This window comes from Colobus angolensis, unplaced genomic scaffold (genome assembly GCF_000951035.1).
Source record: "Colobus angolensis palliatus isolate OR3802 unplaced genomic scaffold, Cang.pa_1.0 Scaffold163, whole genome shotgun sequence".
Classification (NCBI taxonomy): Eukaryota; Metazoa; Chordata; class Mammalia; order Primates; family Cercopithecidae; genus Colobus; species Colobus angolensis.
The window spans coordinates 3,138,375-3,159,222 of record NW_012114744.1 but is presented as its reverse complement, the minus strand read 5'-3'; the positions used below and the strand labels follow the sequence as shown (position 1 = coordinate 3,159,222).

The following is a 20,848-nucleotide window of genomic DNA, read 5'->3' as shown; positions in this document are numbered from 1 at the left end:
GGCAAAGACCCCAAGGCAGGACCATGTTTAGGAAACTCCAGGTGTCCAGGGAAGCTAAGGGAGCAAGTGGGATCAAAGTAGGAGACAAGGTGAGGCTCCGGGTTCACTGACACCAAATATAGTTCTAATAAGACCGTTCTTTAGCTCTTTAGAGTTTTCAAAGAACTTTCTTTCATATATAATTTTATATGATTTCCACAACAATTCATCAGAGGAAGCTCAAAGAAGTTACATTTCTGAGCTAGATAATACAATTAGCAAACATAGTGGCTTAGAATTTAACTGAAGTCCTCGGTTTTCAGTACTTTTCATGATACTTTACCTCAGAGATTAATAATTTTAAAGCGTTAAACCTTTTTAAAAAACATCACCAGTTCCATCACAGAGCTGTGTTTTTACAAAAATAGATCTTTCTGATCCCTGTGATTTAAAGCATCTGGTTATTGTTCTCTTTTTCTGTAGTTAACTTCAATAGACTTTAAAAATTCTCTCTTGTTTTAATTTAGATGTTTTTATAAAGCCATTTACATCTATTTTCTCACTTTAATGGGCCTTTAAAATATTTCTTATCACACTTTTTGAAAATGTGGTGTTTTTGCTAACCTGAATTATGTAATTGTTAGAAAATTAATAAAAATCTCACAAAAAGCATTTCCTTGGTGAAAAGAAAATTCTGTATATTAATCAGGATTTTCTTGTGAATTTCTTTCAGCTGGAAATGGAGAAGCTTCAGCTACAAGCCCTTGAGCAAGAGCACAAGAAGCTGGCCGCCCGCCTCGAGGAAGAGCGCGGCAAGAACAAGCAGGTGGTCCTGATGCTGGTCAAAGAGTGCAAGCAGCTCTCGGGCAAGGTCATAGAGGAGGCCCAGAAGCTCGAAGACATAATGGCCAAACTGGAAGAGGAAAAGAAAAAGACAAATGAATTAGAAGAGGAACTCTCCGCTGAGAAACGAAGAAGCACAGAAATGGAAGCTCAGATGGAAAAACAACTCTCTGAGTTTGACACCGAGCGGGAACAGCTTCGTGCCAAGCTGAACCGGGAAGAAGCACACACCACTGACCTCAAAGAGGAGATAGACAAGATGAAGAAAATGATTGAGCAACTGAAAAGGGGAAGTGACAGTAAACCAAGCCTCTCTCTTCCACGGAAGACAAAAGATAGGCGTTTGGTTTCCATATCTGTGGGAACAGAAGGAACTGTGACAAGGTCTGTTGCATGCCAGACAGACCTAGTGACAGAAAGTGCTGACCATGTGAAAAAGTTGCCTTTAACCATGCCTGTAAAACCTTCCACAGGGAGCCCCCTAGTTTCTGCAAATGCAAAAGGGAGCGTGTGCACCAGTGCCACCATGGCCAGACCAGGTATTGATAGGCAGGCTTCCCATGGTGACTTGATTGGCTCTTCTGTACCTGCTTTCCCACCTCCAAGTGCAAACAGAATTGAGGAAAATGGACCAAGCACTGACTCAACACCAGATCCAACCAGTAGCACACCCCCACTTCCCAGTAACGCTGCCCCTCCCACCACTCAGACACCAGGCATAGCTCCTCAGAACTCCCAAGCTCCACCTATGCACAGTTTACATTCACCATGTGCCAACGCCTCTTTGCATCCAGGTCTAAACCCACGAATCCAAGCAGCTAGATTTAGATTTCAGGGCAATGCTAACGACCCAGACCAAAATGGAAATACTACCCAAAGTCCTCCGTCAAGAGATATGTCACCTACAAGTCGTGAGAACCTAGTGGCCAAACAACTAGCTCGGAATACTGTGACCCAAGCACTGTCAAGATTTACAAGCCCTCAAGCAGGTGCTCCCTCAAGGCCTGGAGCACCCCCAACAGGGGATGTTGGCACCCACCCTCCAGTCGGTCGGACCAGTTTAAAGACTCACGGTGTTGCACGAGTTGACAGAGGAAATCCTCCTCCTATCCCTCCAAAAAAGCCAGGGCTCTCCCAAACTCCTTCTCCACCACACCCCCAACTCAAGGTTATTATAGACAGCAGCAGGGCCTCAAACACAGGAGCCAAAGTTGATAACAAAACTGTGGCTTCGCCTCCTTCCAGTTTGCCACAAGGGAACAGGGTGATCAATGAGGACAACCTTCCTAAGTCATCCTCCCCTCAGCTGCCACCAAAACCATCCATAGATTTAACTGTGGCACCTGCAGGCTGTGCCGTTTCGGCCCTGGCCACATCTCAGGTGGGTGCCTGGCCTGCTGCAACCCCCGGACTGAACCAACCTGCATGTTCAGACAGTTCCCTTGTCATTCCTACCACCATTGCCTTTTGCTCTTCCATAAACCCCGTTAGTGCCTCATCCTGTAGACCAGGTGCCTCAGACAGCCTCCTGGTAACAGCATCAGGTAAAGGGATTGAACTGTTATACCCTTTTTAAAGAATATGGCTTCTCTTCTCACTTGCCTTGATTTTCTTCACATTGCCTTGAAACTTTTTTTTTAATTTTATGCTTCCCCCCTGCCAACCATTTCTTTTCTCTCTCTCTTTTTTTTTTTTTTTTTTTGTTTGTTTTTTGGTTTTTGTTTGTTTGTTTTTAAAGGCTCCAGGGTATGGTGATTCATCTTGCTATATGAATTGCAGTTTCACTATGCTAAGTGCTTTCTTCTTTTAAAATAACCTGAAAGTAGTGGCTTAAAGCACATGGAGACCATTAATTTAGAGAGACTAAAGTATTTACATGGGAGAAAAGAGTATTCCTTCTTATTAAAGATTTATCTCGCAAGACCTCAGTGGGTCATCATCAGACAGTACATGTTTAATTCTGTTCCTTCTGAGATGACATTTTTAAAGGCCTTTCAAGTAGTTATTAACACTATGTTGGATTACCAAATTGACTAGATTTGTTCTGTAATTGGTATATTTTAAATTCTAATATCACTTTGGTGTTTAGAGGTTTTTTTTTGTTTTTTTTTTTTACCTTCAGAAATGGAGTGTGAATATTTATAAATCTGCTCTAAGTTTATTTCAAAAGCTGTGTACCCTATTTAGTGCTGCCGTCTTCCGGCACTAGGGCACAGATGGTTAACATAGCATGTGGGCTGTGTTACAGAAGGTTTCCATTGCAGGTGTGGCTTATGAAGTCACTGAATCTGGGACTCTTGAACAAAGAAAAGGTGGATTTTTCCTTTTTGTTATACAGTGCTAGAGAAAGCATTGCTTTTTATTGACATGACTGGATTAGTTCTTTACTAAGCAAATGTGGCTCTAAAGTAATGTTACCAAAAACACATAATTATAAATAACAGAGACTAGATTCCAACACCCATCTGACTAACTGCAAAGTCCATGCTGTTTCCAATTCCCAATTTTACCCCTCAAAATGTGGAAGACAAAGTTCTGTTGAAGCTTTGGAGAAGTCTCTCCTACCATGGGATCTCAGTGGTTGGTGGAGATTATTGGTTCTAATGGGAGGAAACTTTTATAATTACAGGAAGGTTTGAATAATTGTTATATTGAATACTTTGAAGGGAGAGAGAGAAAAGCAAATAGCATCATATTTGCTAATTATCAGGTGATGGCAGCAGTATTCTAGGATTTATTTGTCCAATTATAAGCTATCAACTTGAAATTAAGGTCTTTGAGAGGCTTTATCCATATTTTGAGGGGCGAAATAGGGAATTGGAAGCAGCATAGACTTTGAAGTTAGATCTGTGTTGAAATCTAGTCTCTGCCATTTACAGTTGTGCAGTTTTGGTGACTTCTTATGCTACTAATATGGGGGAGAGTGGCTGTTAGGAGGATCAGATCCTATAACCTGTCAGTATAGTATTGAGCTTAGAATAGCATGAGTAATCAATAAGTAGAGGTGATATTACTGTTTCAATGATATTGTTGTTTACAGTATTTTTGAGAATTTGCTTTGGAATTAACTTTAGTATTATTTTGAGATATCTTTACAGGCATTCAGCAGTCTATATTTTTGATCCAAAATGGTATTACTGAGCTGAACAGCTCTTCTCGTGGCCTAAAATAATTTTGGCTGTTTCTTACAAATTAAATCCACCCTCAGAAGAGGAATTTTGCTACTCAGTAGAATAGAGAATGTACTATAAGATCTTTCTTTGGGCAGTCACAAAACACAAGTTCCAGAAATGTGTGGAGCAGTGGCAGTGCTGTTGCCATAAATGAAAACACTTCCTAGGATATAGAAGTTTTGTCACTTAAAAAAATACAAAGCCATCTTTACCTGAGACCTTGAGGCTCTGCCACTTGTTGCCTTGGTCATTACTATGGTCCAGGGTTTAGCTGCACATGCCCTTGGTTTAGGCAGAGAAGCCTTAAAACCAGCATCTATAACTGGGGAACATTTTGTCAACAGGATTGAAAAGTTAACGGATTAAAATGTGTTAACTTTTAAAGACAGAGATTTCCTAATCTGTTATCTATTCACCAGGATGTCCTGCCCTAGGATACAGTAAAATTTTAGATAAAAGAGCTATAACCCCTCTGAAAAATGCCCTTCACTTATGTCTGGAAATCAAAAGACACTATAGACCAGAGACCAAAAAAATACCAGCCACTGAAGATACAGAAATCAGATTCCTTATTTTCTACTCTCTGACTTCTGCAGTTTTGCCAAAGTATTTTGTTTATTTATTCCTCTCAGAACTGCAGAATTACTTTTGGTAGAATAACAGGTTTCCATGTCATTTGCTTATAAGATGTGACATAAGGGAGAAGGGAGGCACTGGAAGCCTTGAGTCATTCAGCAAGTGTTTACTGAGCACCTAGACTGGGAAATGAAAGTGTGATTACACTTACACAATGGAGGTCTACAACACTACAATTCAACTATAAATGTTGAGTTGAACTTTCCAAATAAGATAGAGGATTTCAACTCTGTTGTACATTGAGATTGCCCCTATTTTCGCCACTATGCGCATTGCAACTAAGAAACACCAGAGCTGCCTCCACCCTGCTTACTAACCTGTCTGTCCCTGGGTGAGCTTGTGCCTCTCCAGGTCATTAGCCCTTTGAAGGGTATTAACCTTCCAAACAGCCACTGATTCCATTGTGGTTGCCAAAAGCAAGGCACAGGGACAATGCGCATCTGTCAAATACCTGACAGATGTCTCTTCCAATTTCGGTGATCAAACAAGCACTGTACTAAGTATAGTAAGGCAGGATTAGTCCATTCCTGCCCCTTTCTAAGTATCACCCTAGAGAGCTAATTCCCTCTGAGCCATTAGCTTTTTCATTTAAAAGCAAAAGCATTGCAGGCTGCAGTGCTCATACCTGTAATCCAAGCACATTGGAAGGATGAGGCAGGAGGATCACTTGTGTGCAGGAGTTCAAGACCAGCCGGGGTAACATGGCGAAATCCCATCTTTACAAAAAATATAAAAATTATCTGGGCATGGTAGTGTATGCCTTTGGTCCCAGCTACTCAGGAGGCTGAAGTGGGAGGATCACTTGAACTCAGGAAGTCAAGGCTACAGTGAGCCATAATCATGCCACTGTGAAACAGCCTGGGTGACACAGTGAGACTATGTCTCAAAAAAAGCATTGAACCAAAATTATAATAATATAATAATATTCCCAAACAAAAAAAGATTTAAACTTGTCTGATAAATTTTCAAACTACCTCTCCCTCCTTGGAGAACTACTGGCCTATGGTACTTCCAACTCTAGAATCCTGTGTTTCCATGTCAGCTTCTATCTGTAACAATTATAACTAAGTTAGAGCCCCAAGGAAAATTGGAATGACAGAAGTTACCCTTTCAATGAATTGTAGTATAAATTACCCAAACTCTATTTGGCAACCTTTATAGCCAAATGTTAAATTTTTAAATAACATTCTTAATTCTAAATGAACTAGAATTTCTTGTTCCTCCTGAACTTGCCAAATAAACACATTTCAAATGTTAGATGAACAGAAGCCTAAACCAGAAATCACTCCAGGCAACTGAGTTTCCATACCCTTGGAAATTGTTTTTTCTGTGTTTTTTTTTTTTTATTTGATACATTTGATTTAATTTGGTTTACACCTTTTCCCTATTGAAACATGACTTTTAAAAAGTATCCTCCATGTGTGATTGGCTTAAAGGCTAAATCAGAAAACAAGAATGATCTGGGCTATGACATTAACCTTCTCCACCCTCTGAAGCTGATGCCGGAAGCTGTTCTCACTCCTTCCCTCTGCTATTGCATGTAAAGTCATTCCCTTCCTCCTGGCATGTTGTGCAGGATGCTCACCTTACTAATGTTTGCATATGACACTGGGAAACTGATTGACCTTTTGCTAACATCATTAGTGTAGCTGTATGAATAGCGGTCTGTTCTGTCTTAACCATTATTTAACCTCTTAACTAAACATAACCATTTTTATCATTGTCGGGAATTTCAGATAACAATATAGTCTCATGGTGAAGTCTTATTTTTCCCACATTTAGGCAGGATTTATTAAAATAAGCTTGTCTGTGTTAGACAACATTGGAAATGTTAGTGAAAATATAAAATGTATTTACAGTTTTAAAATACTTGGTATTTATAAAGCATTTTTCTTCTGTAAAGATTTTTAAAATATATTGCAGACCTCTAAGAAAATAAGGCAACTGATATATCTTCTGTAGTTCTGTATAATAAGACCCTTGAGTGGTCTAAAGATGGAAAAAAAATTGAAGAAAAAAATTTGTCTTTCAGATAACTTATTAAAAATAGGGTTTCCCAGGAAATTACAGCTGCAATTGAGTATTTCCGTATAAAGCAGTTGAAAAATATGTTTAAACTGTCTTCTCCCCCCAAAAGCCTAGATTTATGGTGAAAAAAGAAAAATGTAGACAAAACCCAAAAGAATAGCAAGCCATTTACATGTATTGGTATTCATAAAAGAATATCAATAACCAAGACCCCTTGGATGAGGTGTAAAGAGAGAATGAAAGAGAGAGAGGCTGAGTATGAGCCCCATTCCCTCCTGTTCCACAGAGGACTGTAGTGCGATGCCTTCATATTGCCTGTGTTTGCTTTGCAGTCGAGGTTTTATACCTTCGTGTTTATAATTTCTCTGTTTATCCATTTCTAATAAGTACTGATTTAATTTTTGTGGGCCTGTTTTTTGTTTGTTTGTTTGTTTTTAAGAAAATACAAAAGGTAAAATGTACCAGAGAGGAGCCTTCTTGTAAGTATGAAGTAAAAATACTACTTTTGTAAGAAGAGCTAATGAGTATCAGTAGGAAAATATCATAAAGTTTAGATAAATATTGAATTTTATGAGCATTTTAATTTTGTATGTCACTACATATAGTCCTATTAGGATTAAAAACAATAAATTATTCATAGACCCAAATAATTGATTATGAAGATATAGTATCCAGCTTTTTATAAGCAGTGTAGTTTCATTTGTATAATTGGCTTTGTTTTGCCTTTTTTAAAAAATAATTTTTAAATACTGAGAAGTTCCTTTGATATGTCCTTTGAAAATATTTATTAAGATAATTTAAGGCCAATAATTTAGGATTTAATCATAAGAATTGAGTATTACGCATGTATTAATATGACACTCATATGCCTAGAATAATTATGCTGATACCAATGTACAGAGGGTATAAAACATCCACCTGTTGTATCTTACTAAAGGGATATTACCACGTATCGTAATGAGGTGGCCATTCTGCCTTGTATTCCACTGCTAAGAAAGGATGTACAGGTAAATATGGCGAGATCTTATCTCATCATGCCACATACTTGCAAAAGGATGTAAAGTCAAAAGCCCATGTGACCACTGTTATGAGCAGAAGGTTCAATATGGTTTTAATTTTCTTTTACAGGTGGTAGTGGATAGTTATAAAACATTTTAAAAATCCAAATGGTATAGTTCCTTAATATAAAATTTTACTGCAGCTAGTAAAAAGTAATCTTTGTTTTATGTACAATGAGATGTATTGTGCATATAGAAATTTAGGGTCTAGCCATTGTGAAGCACTATTTAGAATAAAGCTGTCCATCTGTGATCACTTTGGTCAGGACAAAATAGACCTAACTGGCCTGTGAAAGTGTGCCCTTAGGGATGAATATATGTACATATGCACAGTGCTGTTACACGTGTTAGAACCCTATAAGGAAAAAGAGGAAAATGTCTTATTTTGAAAATTCACTGTATTTAAGTCTAAAATACACAAATACCTATATGTCACATTGAATGAACATTTTTACTTTACTGTTTTTACAGCCTTTTGATCAAGGAAGAATTCAGAAAATTTTTCATGCTATATGCAGCCGAATTCACACACTTAACAGATTCTCTTCTAAAGCTGCTAAATACTGATGAGAAATATCTAACTATGATAACTCATTGTTTTTGTTAAAATTATATATTGAGTGTCCTGTTTTGTTGGCTGATTAAAAGTTTGTTAGGCGTTTTGTAAAGGTGGCCAGATGCTACAGTCTTCACAATTGTATATCGAATATTTGTGCTGGTGAACTCTAGATCCAGTTATATATGTTATATTTTATTATCTCTTAATACTGAATAGCAGTTGGCCTCCATTATTTCCATTCCCAAATAAGGGAATTCAAGGAATATAAATAGACTCTTTGGTCCATCTTAACAGTTTACATAAAATTTGTAATTAAACATTTTAGAAACCTTGTTGAAAAAGAAAAATCTGTTTCTTACAATTATGTATCTTATACCTGAAAATATCAGTTCACTTTTCCAGATTAATATTGAACTAGAGGAAAACTTTACCTTGTAAAACCTTTACATTTTAAAATTCAAATTGTTTTAAAATCCTGAAGAGGAATTTGAACTTTTAAAACAAGACAGCCATCTTAAGTTTTCCTAAAACCAATCACCACTTTAACACTTATCTGTACAAGACTCATGACTAAAAATAATTTTTCACTATGTATGTTGATTTAATTAGCAGCAGATATAAGATCTGAAATAACAGTCCAGATTCATGCTAAGTAAATATTAACAGATTGATAATGTTGGAAACCACATAATCCTCTAGGGACATATGTTCATATGTTTGTGTGTGTGTAATTCGGAAAGGAATGGGTAATATCTGTCTCTTGTCCTTGCTCCTACTCTCTAACGAGGGTCACTTTAACCTACAGGCTGGTCACCCTCCCTAACCCCTTTGCTAATGAGTGGTGGTCCTGCCCCCCTGGCTGGCAGGCCCACCCTTCTTCAGCAAGCTGCTGCCCAGGGAAATGTCACTTTATTATCAATGCTGCTTAATGAAGAAGGACTGGACATTAATTACTCCTGTGAAGATGGCCATTCTGCCTTGTATTCTGCTGCTAAGAATGGACATACAGGTAAATATGACGAGATCTTATCATACCACACAGTTGCAAAAGGAGGGAAAGTCAAAAGCCCATGTATCCATTTTTATGAGCCTAAGGCTCAATGTAGTTTTATTTTTCTTTTACAGGTGGTAATGGATAGTATTAAATGAGATTTAAAGTTTGTATAAACATTTAAAAAATCCAAATTGTACAGTTCCTTAATATGAAGTTTTACCACAGCTAGTAAAAAGTAATCTTTGTTTTATGCAAAGATGACTTTGCATTTATGGTCCGTTAGAAATACCTGATATGTGAGAAAGTCTAATTATGAGAACTTTAGTGCTACATGCTACAGTGAGGGAAAGTTTTAGTAGTTAGGAAAGGCCATGGGCCTGAAATTGTTCCACAGTTGGAAGAATTTATAGTTATTTGAATGTCTTAAAAGAACCGAGAAGTTGTGTAACTATAAATGGTATATTGATGAAGACTGGGAATTATTCTTGTTCTTTAAAATGCAAATCCTGTAGTCAAATATACCAAAACATATGGGAGTGCAGAAAAAGAGAGGATTTGACCGCAAATGCAAAGTCAAATAGCATTGCATATGGGAGCCCATGTGATTGTTGATTAATTCAGATAAATGGAAGATTCTAGCGACCTTAGAGAGCCCATTATTTTTTAAGTATTCTAGAATTCTTCATAAACACTATGGAGATTTTCTTTAATATAGGAGAAGTAAATCTAGTAAGTAACATGAGGAATGTGACATCTAGGTGGCATTTATTCCTCAGTTAGGTGACTTCTGATGGGCTGTCCTTTAGCCTCATTCATGGAGTTAAGGGTAGTATGCCCACCATCCAGAAGCAGTTTAAAGATTAAACATCATAAAGTAATAATTTATTTAAATGCAAAGAATGGTATTTCAGTTTGGTAAGTGAATTTGGTTCTCCATCCAGGAACATTATTTTCTGGGATAGACTCGTGGAAAAATCTGGTAAAGCATTTTCTGTCACATGACATTATTTTTACTCAGCAGCAACTCTTCCCAAAATGCACGCGCGCATGAGCACATGCACGGGCACACACACACACACACACACCCATCTTAGTCAGTGAGTCTGGGGTATTATAATCTTTCGGAGAAGAGGCTGCTTTTCCTGTAAATTAGTCTGCAGAGTCTCAGGTCTGCCATGATGGAATTGTGAGATGAACTGTGCATGGGAGAGGCCCTTTGGGTTTGAATCTATCTACAGCTTGCATAGAATTTGGCACATCATAACTCCAAATGGGGAATTTACATGGCTTTCTATTAAAATCCATAGACTGTGTGAGATTGCTGCTGAGTGCAGAAGCCCAAATCAATGCTGCTGATAAAAATGGCTTCACACCCTTGTGTGCTGCAGCTGCTCAGGGACATTTCGAGTAAGTTGCTCTTAATTCCTTTTTTCCCACTGTGAAAGCCTCTTTTTATAATTTGCACACGTATTTTAGTTCCGGCTAGATGTGTAAACTAGTGCTTAAAATCACTGGCAAATAAATTCACTAAATATATTTGAGGATTTAAATGCAAACTAGGATTCTAAATTTGCTCTTAATAATAGTTAATATTTGAGGGAAGTGAAGAAGAGAACTGTGCTGTGTCCCAACTGAACGTGAATGAACTTTCTTCAGAAGATAATCTATGGCATGTCACCACATATGTCATGAGATAAAAGACTGCTGAAAAGCTTGTTGTTTACTATTTTACACCATTCCAACCCCCCAAAAGATTTTCTACTTATGATGTCACTAAAAGTAGAACATAGAATTAAATTGGTTGTAATAATCTGAACTTCCTAGTGGTAATGTATTCCAATTATTCATCTTGTTTTACCATTTAAAACAAAATTGAAGCATGAATTTCACATACTGAAAGAATGTGAATTAATTTGTGAAATGTGAAATTAAAATGTGAAGAATGTGAATTTGAGCATTAAGCCAAAGAGACCCTATTAATTAAAATATACCTAACTTTAGCAATGATTTATTTAGTAGCTTACTAAGTCAATCAGATATAGGCATGACTTTTTAACATTAAAAGTCATATTTTAATTTTAAAAAAGTAGAAAATAGCTAAGTTGCTTTCTCTGTCTGTGCTGAAATGTCAGGTTGTGGGAAACACAAGTTGCTTTTAACTTTTTAATCTAACTGTCCCGATAGAAATGTTCTTTAACAAATTATAGAATTATTGAAATTGGGTTTGAAGGTTGAATCCATGTTATTAATCATAAATATAAAATTTTTAAAATTCAAAATGAATCATTTATGTATAGCATGATTTACTTTTCTGCATATTGAGCACATATTTCATTACCCTGAGTTTGTCATTGAGAACCCTAGACACTGATTTTGCTGTACTCTTTGGGCATATCCTGACTCCTTCAAAAGGAATTTCTCCTTCTGAGCTGTGCTTTTTACCTTTACTTTCACCAGGCAGCCTGTAGGGCCACTTTCTTGGAGAGTATAGCAGTCACAGGAATGGAAGCATGGATAACTCTGCAAAAAGGAAGGACCCTGGAGAAATCTGGGGATTGATTTATTGATTATTATTTTGTTTTTTTAGACGGAGTCTTGCTCTGTCACCAGGCTGGAGTGCAGTGGTGTGATCTCAGCTCATCACCTCACTGCAACCTCCGCCTCCTGGGTTTAAGTGATTCCCCTGCCTTAGCCTCCGGAGTAGCTGGGACTACCGGTACACACCACCACACCCAGATAATTTTTTGTATTTTAGTAGAGACGGGTTTCACCATGTTGGCCAGGGTGGTCTGGATCTCCTGACCTCATGATCTGCCCCCCTCCACTTCCCAAAGTGCTGGGATTACAGGTGTGAGCCACCGCACCAGGCCGGATTGGTTAATTTAAATGTGTCTGATACATACATACATCAACATGTCACTTAATTTAAAATATATATATATATATAAAAATCAGAGACTGCAAGGAAAAACTAGGAAAAACATTCATTCGAGTGAAAATAAAAGATGAAGTGGATTGCTTCTTACTTTGATTATGATTTCGCCCTCTTTTTAAGTTTATTCTCAACTAATTTTACAACTAAAGCTCTGCATGTTTAGCTAGTAACTAAGTGTCACAAAGTCTTGACTTTACCTCATTTCTTTCCTCCTTGATTCTCAGGGCAGCGGAGTGTCTGCTTAGCTATCTTTTTCCTCATCAACTAGCCTGCCTTCAGGAGACAGGACAACCTCTGCTGTCTTTTCTCCCCAAGGCAACCCTTTTCTCAGCCTTTCTGCTGCCTTTTATAGAGAAGGCACATGGTGCCCTGATGTCTATGCTATTTATAATTATTTTCTCAAGTGAAAATCTCAGAATGACTCAGCAGCCTTTTTTCAGTGTTCAAACTATTTTGAACCAAAATAATATATATTTATCAAGTACAGTTAAACCGTTCATCCCAGGAAGTTCAATTCTAAGGACTCTACTTTCACAAGTTGGTTATAGGGAAGTGTCATAAAGGAGGTATTAGCACTTTTCAAATTTTCATGGGAGAAATGAAATTTTATTATTAGAATATATTTTCTAGCCTTATAACAATAGTATTCATGTACCAAGATCCATAATAATTGATATATATATATAAATACAAACAATTGATGTATATAAAGATGCAGCATTGCCTTCTTTTCTGTATTTAATATCTTGGTTAGGTGGTGCTTCAAAGGTCAAACCCAGGTTTTATGTAATTAATCCTAATCTTGTGTTTAGGTGTGTAGAATTATTAATTGCATATGATGCTAACATTAATCATGCTGCTGATGGAGGACAGACGCCTCTATACCTGGCCTGTAAAAATGAAAATAAAGAATGTATTAAACTCTTGTTGGAAGCTGGAACCAATCGAAGTGTAAAAACCACAGTGAGTACCAGTCCGGTTTTTTTTCCCCCCATATACATAATTTGCCATATATTTGTAAACTCTACAACTAGAAAAACAAAATAAATTAAAATAGAGGATGCTTTATTTTGTTTTGCTCGTAGGATTTGCAAAGTGTCTGACCCTTGTTTGAATCTCTTTCCTGTTAATTAAATGTCTTGTTCATTAGCCTAACCAATCCTTTAACCTCTGAGCCTCAGATTCATCTGTCAAACAGGAAAACAAATACCTATGCTTTGATTATTTTTAGAACTAGGGCAGACAAGGGAGGTATAATTTTTTATTCATTCAACAAATAATAGTCTCAGATCCTGGGTTTTCTTAAGTAAAGGAGAACCAATGGTTAATAATGGCCACAGAGATGTAGCGGGGTGTGGTGGCTCACGCCTGTAATCCCAGCACTTTGGGAGGCCAAGGTGGGCAGATCACCTGAGGTCAGGAGTTTGAGACCAGCCTGATCAACATGGAGAAACCCCGTCTCTTCTGAAAATAGAAAATCAGCTGAGCATGGTGGTGCATGCCTGTAATCCCAGTTATTTGGGAGGCTGAGGCAGGAGAATCACGAATCACTTGAACCTGGGAGGCAGAGGTTGTGGTGAGCCGAGATGGTGCTATTGCACTCCAGCCTGGGAAACAAGAGTGAAACTCTGCCTAAAAAAAAAAAAAAAAAATTATATATATAAGCAGAGATATAATAAGCTAGATATAAACATTTTTAATGACTGTTATTGCTAGAGTTTTTTTTTTTAACTTCCTATTTTTTGAAAATCTGAGAAAACAGTTTGGTTTTATATTTTTCATGTTATTTATATATCGAGAAATCTGTGGTGTTACACATATTCAGTATAAAATTCTATAGTGAAAAATAAATTAATTTTGTATCACTGGGCTGAATGAAAAAAAAAAAGCAGTACAGCATAAAAATTAGGCACATCCTAAGTTAGAGAACGAAGAAATCCATTCTCTCCAGCTAGTTGCTGGTGAGCTGAACAAAATCTTTGGAAGTATAGATGCTCAAAAGTCCAGAGATAAACAGTATAATTGGGAACAATTATGTCTGTGCCTTATAATAAGTATCAAAAGAGGATGGAAGATAGAAATTTATTTTTCCAGAAATGGGTTGCATGGCCTTTGTAATATAAATCGGGAAAGGTCAAAAGCACTTATACTCTTCAGTAGTAGACTACTTGTGTAGTATACTGTTATACTACCCAAGTAAAGGTGTCCACAACCCAGTGAAGAACACACCTGAATGGAGCTGATTGAAGCTCCATAGTCTTGTCTTAGCCAAGTGAACTTTATTTACCTGATTGGTGCACCCTTGTCTTGTCTTAGCCAAGTGGATTTTATTGGTATGAGATACCAAACCAGAGAAAAAGCGACATTGCAAAGGGACGGCTGTAGCAAATGATCAGATAACTTAGCCCAAATTTAGATTGTTCTTATTAATTGTCTATTTGTGTGTCTTCTACCCTATTATTTTTTAAAAGTGTACTGTAGCTTACTGAAATATATTTAGTATAGCAGTGTGAAATACTACATGAAAAAGGTATGTCAAGGGGAAATTAAAGGTAGAAAAACATAGCCAAAATACAAATCACCAAAATAAGCCAGGTTCTTTTATGAAAAATTTTTTATAAAAATAAAGAAGCTGCGTGTCTGAATAGAACGCAGACCCATCTCTATATAAAGATGAAGAGACTATAGATAGAACCTAGATTTTTCCCAGAATAATGCTTGTCAAACTTTAGTGTATTAGAATTTCCTGGAGGTATCGTTAAGTCAGATTGGTAGACCCCATCCCCAGAGTTTCTGATTCAATAGATCTGAGATGAGGCTTAAGAATTCACAGTTCTATCAAGTTCCGAGGTGATACTGATGCTGCTGGTCTGGGGACCACACCTGAGAATCACTGCCCTAAAAAGGACTTCTATTAATACCCCTACTCCATCTATCAGCTAAGTGGGTAATAGAGGCTCCAAAGTAATATATTCTAGAAAACAGACCCAGTAATTTTAGTTGAAACATTTTCTAAGCTTATAATGATCAGTATCCCTCTGCAGTCACAAAACACTCAATAGGGGCCCATAAACCTGCAATGAAATTATTTGGCCTTGTTTTTTCTTTATGTCTACCTTTTCCCTGTTATTTAGGATCTTTGCTTCTGGAATGGTTGGCATAAAATTTTAAGATCACAGAGTTAGGTCAGTGCCTTATAAGTAAAACTGGCTTATAACTGCATTCTTTCAGTATTCTACTAATAACATTCTTGCATATAAATTTTTTAATTCAAGTTCATTCTCTTTCATAGTATTAAATTGAGATTTTGATTTACCATACATAATACTCAGTTATGCCCTGGGCAGTACCTGCTCACCCCAAACGGTTAACTGGTAGGTAGAAATGATTACAAAAGAGCAAACATGAGTCATAGCAGTTGGAAATATTGTTCACTGACAGACGTGAGAGAACTTTATCCAGCTCATCGGTGTTGATGTTCAGGATTGGAATGCCTGCTTTTCCCAGCTCAGTGGTCCATGCCCAAGAACATTTTGAAGTGAACTTTCAATAACATTATCCTTGACATTAATGTTGTTATCAACCCTTTCCCCCTGGTCATTTTATTTTCAGGATGGCTGGACACCAGTTCACGCAGCTGTGGATACTGGTAATGTGGACAGCCTAAAGCTTCTTATGTACCATAGAATACCAGCTTGTGGAAATTCTTTCAATGAGGAGGAGTCCGAGTCAGGTGTCTTTGACTTGGATGGAGGAGAAGAGAGTCCTGAAGGCATATTCAAGCCTGTTGTTCCTGCAGACCTCATTAACCACGCCAACAGAGAAGGCTGGACTGCTGCCCACATTGCTGCTTCCAAAGGTTTTAAGGTATGTCTGTTAGCAGCTGGCCTCATCATGCAACTGTAATTTGATGAGCGGCAAAGTTGTCTGCTATAGATTAAGTGTACTTAAATTGAATAATTGGAGACTGAGTGATACAATTGCAGATGTTACCAATACAAATTGACATTATTCCTATGCAATAGTTATGGTCAAGGGTATAAGAGACTTTTAATAAAAATAATTTATTTGTAGTTTGTTAATGAGAAATATGAGGGTAATTTCAAACATTTTATCTACAATAGGAGCAAATCATTGGTGTTGATTTAGTTCATTGGGTTGCTTACTTCAGTACCAACACCACGCTGCTAGTGAGAGGCAGGGTGAGGATTCACACTCATGCTGCAGAGCTCGTTCTCTTGCCCAGTACCCAGTGCCAAACTTACCCCTGTCTGTGCTGTCTTACCAGTATCTAAGAGGGAGCTCTAGATGCGCAGATAGAATACAGAATGATTCTGAATATTAAAGAAATAGTGTAATATAGTAGTCCATTCACTCATGTTTTTCTGATGTCAATCACTTTAGCATTCATTTGTGTTAGCAATAAGAAGATATTAGGAAGTTCCTGAGTGCAAGGTACTGTGTGTGCTAACATTTGTAAGGATCATTTCTGCCATTAGGTAGCTCCTAGTTCAGTGGCAAGTGTGCAGGGTGCAAGACAAATGTAGGACAAGAAGAGCACAAAAATGAACACAAGGAGAACAGAAATGCACTTGGAACAGTATAAAAATGCAGCAATTACAGGAAAAAGAAGGAGAACATACATATTTCAAAGGGCAGAACTTCAAGAATGTTAGGCTCAGGCATGGCTCATTCTGGAGGAGTTGGAAATTATTTTGAGCTTTGCAAGGAGGATTAAATTCACCATCACCACTGAGAAAGGAGAGTGGTTCAGGTGAAAGGAGCAGTAAAAACAAACACATGGAAGTAGGGAGGTGGATAACAGGTCCCTGTTAATTGGGATAATGGAGAGTAGTGAGAAATAAGACCTAACTGGGAGTTTCACAACAGGGCCTGGGGCCTTCAGTGACATAGCAAGGAGTTTGGTCTTAATTTACTATTCAAAGTGAAACCATTGAAAGATTTTGTACAAAGGAACAAAATAATCAACTGAATAGTTTAAATAGATTCATTAAGCAAGAACATCAAGAAGATTTGAGATTACGAAGAAATTGGTATCAGGAAGAGACACTACATGAAAGATGATGAGAGCAGTGGAAATAATGAGAAATACTAGTAATGCCCCAGGAATGAGCATGGATTAGATGAGGGAAATGGGGGAGCTGAATAAAAAGATAGTGACATTCCCAAAAAGAACAAGGAAAAGGATCATTTTGATCAAGAAGACAGAATGCAGTTTTAGACACGCTGAATGTAAGTGCTACAATTTGTTCATCCAGATAGAGATAGCTAAAGATGTGTATTTAGAGCTCCTGGTTGAGTAACTTCCTGTTGTGATCTTGGCAGAAGCCGTTCATCTTGGACTTTGGTGTTTTACAAAATGAGAAAAGGGCATGATTCAGTTCAATCTGGAGGTATTGTTTGTTAGCAGTAGTTTTGTTGTTTTGTTTCCCCAACTTCACCCTTTGACAAAAAAGATACAAAAATTCTGGGAACTTGATTTGTATGTATAATTTGAATGGAATGCAATAATATTTGACATAAAAGTTTTTGGGAGACAAAGATGGGAAATGTGAATAGTTTAAACCTGAATATGTACAGTTAATCTAGGACTATGAATCCTTTTGCTGTTGTAGAGGTGCATGGAAAGGGTAGTTTGCAACCTGCCTCCACTCCTTTAAAAGAAAAACTCTGAATGTAATATGAGATGTTAATGATAGGAGTGTGTTAGGCCTGCACTCAGCCTAGAGGCAAAAAAAAAAAAAGAAAAGAAAAACAAAACCTGAACACCCTTGATCTAGAATGTTCAGCTACTGAACCTCTCAGGCTAGGCAGAAAGGAACTCGCTTCCCAGGGTGAGTTACCCTTCAGTATAGGGCAATTGTGATGCTGCTCAACTCCTTAATTATGAATTCTTTATTAGTTCTGGTGTTTTTATGATCAAAGAGGGCATTGTCATTGATTTCCACACCTCTGGCATATTGTCCAAGGGAAGTGTGACCTCTTTCTCCCGTAGACTATGACTCTTGTGTATTCTTTTACTTTAAGAATCACAAGATGAATTTTGGACAAGGAAAGAGAGATTTTTTTTTTTAAAGTGGGCATGACTGACAATATGCACACACTGCTAGGCTATTAATATATTTTTTAAGCCCTGGAGTGGACATTAAATCTTCTAGTCTAACCTTTCCATTTTATGATTAAGACATTTAAACCCCAGAGAGTTTAGTAGATAAAAGTTGGGAATGAAGCCCAGATTGCCTGAATCCATTAGTCTTTTCATTGTACCATACTTCCTTCTCCCCTAGTCAAAGATATTGGAAAATGTATTAGTATCATTTGCCTAATATTTATATTCTGGCTGAGATAGTCTTCAGAAAGTAATCTACTTATAACTAAGATTTAATTAAGGCCAGATTTCTGAAAAAATACAGCTCTGAGCTAGTCATTGCATTGGTAGAAAGATTCTACATTGACCACAAGTAGAGCTTAAAAATAGGTTTTTTTCTTTACTCTAGCATACATTTGTCTAATCTCCACAGGGTAGTAGAATCATTGCTACCCAAGAAGATGACTTCAGTTTCCACGTGGTTTTCAGTAGAGAATTGTGGAATTTCAGAGCTTGAAGGGACATAACATAGCTCAGTGGTCCCCAACCTTTTTGGCAGCAGGGACTAGTTTCGTGGAAGACAGTTTTTCCATGGTTGGGGGTGGGGTGGGCTAGGAATGGTTTCAGGATGAAACTGTCCCACCTCATAAGGAGCACACAACCTAGATCCCTTGCAGATGTAGTTCACAATAGGGTTCACACTCCTATGAGAGTCTAATGCCACCGTTGATCTGACAGGAGGCGGAGCACAGGCAGGAATGCTTGCCCACCCTCCACTCACCTCCTGCTGTGTGGCCTGTTTCCTAACAGGCCACGGACTGATACTGGTCTGTGACAGGGGTTTGTGGACCCCTGACATAGTTCATCTAGTCAATTTCCCTTGTGTTGTAGATAAAGAAACTAAGTCTTTGTCTATAACAAATGGGAAATGGGTAACTAATTCCTTAAGCTGCATTCATTGAAGATCAAATTCCCACATCTGTCCTTTTTCCGTGTTAGCCCCCTGGTCTTTTTTCCAATGGTTAAGAAATTTGTGCAGACCACCATTAAATGTCATCGGAAAACCTCTCTCTACAGCTGGCCTAACTATTCCAGAGAGGCTGCTGAACTAAGGATAAGCCTTTGTTTCCATCATTTCATCTGAATACATAGGTGACTTTTTTTTTTTTTTTTCTTTTTTTGAGACGGAGTCTCACTCTGTCGCCCAGGCTGGAGTGCAGTGGCCCGATCGCGGCTCACTGCAAGCTCCGCCTCCCGGGTTCACGCCATTCTCCTGCCTCAGCCTCCCAAGTAGCTGGGACTACAGGCGCCCGCCACCTCGCCCGGCTAGTTTTTTGTATTTTTTTAGTAGAGACGTGGTTTCACCATGTTAGGCAGGATGGTCTCCATCTCCTGACCTCGTGATCCGCCCGTCTCAGCCTCCCAAAGTGCTGGGATTACAGGCTTGAGCCACCGCGCCCAGCCGATAGATGAATTTCTTAATGAAACTTCCTATTCTGTCATGAAACCATTGACATGTTAGTTTCCTGCAACAGAAACAAATTTAAGAGATTGTCTGGATTTGAGCGGCTCTGTTGTTGAAGTTCATATACCAAGAGATTTTTTTTCACTGGAGGCACTGCGTGAATTTTTCACTACAGGAGGTGGTTATACTTCTCGCTTACCAAAGCCAGTGGCTTCCTATCACTTCTGCTTTTGCTCAGTCTCCCTGGGTGTTTTAACAAGTTAACGATTTAATGCAAACTCCTCCCTCCCTGGGCTTCCAGACCACTGTCCTTTTCTCACTTCCCCTCCAACTTTGCCGACCAGGCTTTCTATTTGTTTTTCTGCTTTTTGTTTTTTGGGGTGTGTGTGTGTGTGTGTGTGTGTGTGTGTGTGTGTGTGTGTGTGTGTGTGTGTGTGTGTGTGTGTGTGTGTGTGTGTGTTTTAACTCTAAGCAACTTCCAAGTTTTATTCTCAGCTGCCTACTCCTGTTTTCTAAGAGTTTATCCAGTCTTTCAGGGGTCTTTCAGGAATCAGTTGTGACTCCTGCAGTAACTAGTCCCAAACCCATATCTCCATATCTGCCTTTTTACTTGTCCTCCAGACATTCATCTCCAGCATTCTAGAGGTCATGTCTGGTCAGGCCCACTGCCCTCTGGTCAGGTGGTAGCCCTCTTGTTACCCAGTTTAGACTATTTTTCTGTGTTAGGATTGCGATCTGCCTGATGCATTGTTAAGCTTTTAGCCATATGAGGATCACACGTTTGTACTCACACTGTAGCAGCCACCTCGGTCCTCCAAGATGTCTCCATGAGGTATGTGCAAAGGTCCACATGACGCCCCAATATTTGGATTCCTTCTTCCTAGGAATTGGATACAAGAACAAGATAATAGGAGTCGCTAAAGTTATTCATTGTTGCATGGAGTTGGGTAGCTAGTTTAGAAAAGAGAAAATTATGAACAGCAAAAGAAACTACCATCAGAGTGAACAGGCAACCTACAGAATGGGAGAAAATTTTTGCAATCTACTCATCTGACAAAGGGCTAATATC

At 38.2% G+C, this 20,848-nt stretch overlaps 1 protein-coding gene across 1 annotated transcript in view; it reads left to right on the top strand.

The window, feature by feature from the left end:
- Positions 1–20,848, top strand: part of CTTNBP2 (cortactin binding protein 2) — a 173,114-nt gene that overhangs the window by 88,037 nt on the left and 64,229 nt on the right. Inside the window, exons 4-8 of the mRNA XM_011937380.1 lie at positions 713–2,366; positions 9,082–9,285; positions 10,578–10,677; positions 13,018–13,168; positions 15,818–16,072. Coding sequence (XP_011792770.1) covers positions 713–2,366; positions 9,082–9,285; positions 10,578–10,677; positions 13,018–13,168; positions 15,818–16,072 — 2,364 coding nt within the window. The remainder of the gene's footprint in view (positions 1–712; positions 2,367–9,081; positions 9,286–10,577; positions 10,678–13,017; positions 13,169–15,817; positions 16,073–20,848) is intronic.